The 4644-nt window shown below is 28.3% G+C and overlaps 1 protein-coding gene across 1 annotated transcript; it reads left to right on the top strand.

Moving 5' to 3' along the window:
• The first annotated feature begins 494 nt into the window (after window positions 1-494).
• LOC149540124 (Adenine nucleotide alpha hydrolases-like superfamily protein) lies at window positions 495-2042 on the top strand. Its single transcript, XM_089801309.1, has 4 exons — window positions 495-723; window positions 1247-1341; window positions 1442-1563; window positions 1822-2042. Exons 1-4 carry the CDS (start codon window positions 537-539, stop codon window positions 1901-1903), a joined length of 486 nt encoding a protein of 161 aa, XP_089657435.1. The 5' UTR covers window positions 495-536; the 3' UTR covers window positions 1904-2042.
• The last annotated feature ends 2602 nt before the right edge of the window (window positions 2043-4644 follow it).

Here is a 4644-nt window from a genome sequence, read left to right as displayed (position 1 = left end):
TTTTAAAAAGCAAAGTCAACCCAACATATGGAAGAATCTAGGTAGACAAGACCCACAAGAAACAAAGTCTCCAAGGAAGGAAATAACTCCCCGCCTCTCCAAATTTGACCATACTTCACACCTTTTCAACTTGCTCTTTAACAGAAAAAAGGTAAAAAGGTAAGGTGGTTTTATAGTCCACGACACTATGCTATAGTTTTTGGATTTACATATGGTGACAGTGATATGCGACTACATCGTACTCTTTTTCGAGAGGCGCTTGGCGCTACAAATAAGGCGTACATACCCTTCCCCTAGTGAGATTTGAACTTGTGACCTCTCTTTCAAGAGTAAAAGTTCTCCACCACTAGACCAACTCAGATTAAAATTGGGGAAAAAAAATCCGCAACTGTAAATGCGCCACGTGTCATAGGCATCAAATCACAGAACCGACTTTAGAGCACTAGAATGTGCTCTGCCCTTCTTAAAATTCTACATCTTTCTCTTAAATCCGCACCATAACTGGTTTTGGTATTGGAAATTTAACGGAGAAAACAATGGAAGAAGCTGAGCAGAAGAGAATTGTTGTTGGAGTGGACGACAGCGCCCAGAGCGTATATGCGCTGGAATGGACTCTGGATCATCTGGTTGCCCCCTTCATTCATGCCGATCGTCCGCCTTTCAAGCTTTTCCTCGTCCATGCCCGCCCTACTGCAATTTCCGTTCTTCGCATGGCAGGCCCCGGTAATTTGAAACCCCTGCGCAATTTCTTGCGTTTTTCTTTTCAAATTTTGTATTTCTAGTCCGTGGATTCGATCCCTGCGCAATTCCTTGCGTTTTTCTTTTCAAATTTTGTATTTCTAGTACGTGGATTCGATCCCTGCGCAATTCCATGCGTTTTTCTTTTCAAATTTTGTATTTATAGTCCGTGGATTCGATCCCTGCGCAATTCCTTTAATTTTCTTTCTTGTATTTGTTTTCGTCCTGAGATTTGATTCCCGCACAAATCCTTTCATTTTGCTTTTATTTCTTTGTTTATTTTCCTATTTGCCGTCCTAAGATCCGATATCTGCGCAATTTCCTTCATTAGTTTTCGTCAGATTCGAGTCCCGCGTAGATCTTTTCATTTTGCTTTCATTTCTTAGTCTTTTTCCCCTATTTGCCGCCCTAAGATTCGAGCTCTGCGCAATTTCGTACCGAAAGTCATTAATTTTTCTTTCTTTTATTTCTAACTTTCGTTCTGCGATTGGATCTCTGGATCTTGCAGGGGCGGCAGAGGTGCTGCCAATGGTGGAATCGGATTTGAAGAGAATCGGGACCAAGGCTTTGGAGAAAGGAAAAGCCCTATGCAATAGCCGATCGGTTTGTTTCTTCTTATTTGTCTGTTGAATTCTGCGATGTCCGATCCCGGTTTAAAAGTACTTCTTGTCTTGAAATTGTGTATTATTTCTGTGATTCACAGGTGAGTGATGTAGAAGTAGAGATGATTGAGGGCGATGCGAGGAACGTGCTGTGCGATGCCGTGGAGAAGCACGCTGCAGAGATGTTAGTGGTGGGCAGCCATGGATATGGAGCTCTCAAACGGTATTCTTTCCTATTCAAATTTCCTTTTCATTCCTCAACTCGTGATGGAAATTATTTGAAAATTGCTATGATTTCTCCTATCTAAATAGGATTGTATAAATTAGATCTTTTCAAGCTCCAAATGTTGAACAAACTGTTTAGATTTTAATTGTGCAAAATCGTTTGATTTTTTATTTAAAATAGCTGAATTCAAACCATTTTATGTAATACAATTGGAAATTTAAATAACTAAATTGTGCTGGTTTGAATTTTGTGTAGGGCTGTTTTGGGAAGCGTAAGCGATTATTGTGCCCATCATGCCAAGTGCACCGTTATGATCGTTAAGAAACCTAAGCATTGAATGCAGTATGTTATTTTAGCATAGATTTTAATTATAATTCTATTTTTAGTTCCTTGCTACGACGCGATGCATTCATGTTAGTGCTAATATGACATTAACTTGACCAATCAAATCAAAGAATTTAGAAATTTATATGGCATTTACAATGTGTATATCTATTTTTCATTTTTCCTTTTGTGCACATTATATTAGTCCATAAGAAGATAAATTAATTTTCTTAACAAAAAATTCACATATTTTTTCCAACAACAATGATGTCATGCATTAATAATAGCTTTATTTTTTCACAATTGTGACAAATTAATTAGTTTCCACAAAGTAATTATCTTATCTTCCACCTCACTACCTAAGACATAAATGCATGTCTAATCAACTATAATAATTAAATCATTTTGGTAAGATTGTAAATATATCAATCTATTATTTTTAACATTTTGTGAATCTTACTTAAAAACTAATTATCATATATATATATATATAATCTTCACAATAATTTAAAATTTTATTTTATTCAATATTAAAATTATTTTTTAAATTCTAAATTATAATCGAATTAATAAATAACAAAAATATATTATTAAGAATATAATTATTTGATAAATGTTTACTCAGAATATTTATAAATTTTGTTACAAAAATAAATAAATTATTTTTTAAATGTTTTATTTAGCCAATAGTTCCTACAAATTAAATTTTTGACGAAAAATTTGCAAGTTGGCTGAAAAAGTTGTCAATTTGGTCGGAAAATTGAAAATCCTTCCCATTAATTATTTATTGGCAGTTTTTATTTCCCTCCACATTTAACTCTTGTTTAGATATTTGTTAGTTGTTATCTTCACTTTTAACTATTGTTTTTCTTTTTCTATTTATTAGTTGTAATCTATGTTGTGATCTATTTATTTAACTTTTGATTTTTAAAATTGATTTAGAGTTTAGTTTTTAAATTATTTAAATTAGTATTTTTTTATTAGTTTAATTTTTTTAAAAATATATGTTTTAGTTTTTATAATTCATTTAGTTAATAGAATATTTGTTAGACATTTTTTTTTGTATTTCTCTTATTAATTTTTCATAATAGATTTTTGGATGGGTTTTAAATGACTATTTTTTAATATTTGATAAATTTAATTTAAATAAATAATATTTATTAATCTATTTAAAATATTTTAGTAAATATTATGCTATTTAAATTAAAAATTATTAATAATCTAATTTGTTCACATAAGATTATATTTTAAATATCCACTTTTAACTCTTTTTTTTCTTTTTTTATTTATTTAAAAAATAATTACTTGTGATGTCCACATTAGATTATGTTGTGATATCTATTTATTAAACTTTTTATTTTTTAAATTGATTTAGGTTTGAGTTTTTAAATTGCTTTAAGCTTTTAAAAATTTTTTTATATTAGTTTAGTTTTTTCTTTAAATATTATTTTTTCAGTTTCTATAATTTATTTAGTCAATAGAATATTTGTTAGAGATGTCGTTATTTTTATTTAGTTTTTGTATTTCTCTTATTAATTTTTCGTAATAATTTTTTTATGGTTTTTTTTTAAATGATTAATTTTTTCATATTTGATAAATTGAATTTAATTGTAAAATCTTGAAATTATTGAACACGTTTCTTAAGTAATATTCATATTTTCTAAACATTTTAAATTTTATATCTATGTTTTAATCTTCAACCTTTTTATTTTTGTATTTTCATTTTTTTAAAAATTGTATTTACATTATTTAATGTTCATTCTACATTTTTCTCTTAAATCTCATCTCCTATCGATGCACTTGTTGCATGTACAAAAGCATGTGACTGCTAGTATTTTCTATTTTAAATATATTTATTAGTTTTACATTGTCCCTTACTTTTGTCAATCGTAAAATGCTAACTTTTTTCACATTGTGTTTAACTAGCTATTTTTTTTCCAATCTTGTTTTAATTTTTTTTTGCATTTTAAAATTTGTTTTAAGTAGTGAACAATTTATTTTTTTAAATTTAATATTTGAATTTTTATTAGAAAAGGTAGAAATAAATACTACATTGATTTAACTCAATTTTATAATTGTTATTTAAATATTTCTTAAAATAACATAATTCTTAATTTTTTTAAAAAAAATTCTCTTCCAACTATCTCTATTTAGTTTCCTATAATAACATGTCATTCTCTCTCTTTTAAATCTCTTCGTATCCTTCGTATCTTTCATTTCTATCTATAAATCACTATTATCATTATCTCTCTTTTCAATTTGTCTTCATATATATAAATCTTCTTTTTCCTTCTTTTCTAACTATTACAACGAATATATTTCTTTTAACTCTCTCTTCATATATTTTACTCTAATTTTTTTCTTTCTTAACTATTGGCAGGAACTTTGATGCAATGCATCTCTTGTATAGATAAATGTTATTGATCATGACCATTGTGCCAAATAATTATCATGATTTTGTATCTTTATTATTTTCTTTCAATTAAGAAAGTTGTGTTATTATTATTGTTAAAGAAATTTAAGCATTAATATGTTTTTTTATAATTTTGGTGCAAAACATTTTTTATATGATAAATAAATTGATTTGATCATTATTTAGCATTTTATGATATTGTTATCAGGACTCAATTAGAAACAATTAACACTCATTGGATTGAGGTGATGCTCATAGAGGTGAAGCAATGAGACTTCTTGAGAGGTCATCCATCCCAATATTGCTCCAATTTGACTTTTCTTAACTACAAAAATATTCCA

Source organism: Cupressus sempervirens, chromosome 9 (genome assembly GCF_028749045.1).
Source record: "Cupressus sempervirens isolate cs-2001-9-10 chromosome 9, ASM2874904v1, whole genome shotgun sequence".
In the NCBI taxonomy this organism is placed as follows: Eukaryota; Viridiplantae; Streptophyta; class Pinopsida; order Cupressales; family Cupressaceae; genus Cupressus; species Cupressus sempervirens.
Note: the sequence above shows the minus strand (reverse complement) of the source record. Positions and strands in the feature narration are given on the sequence as shown.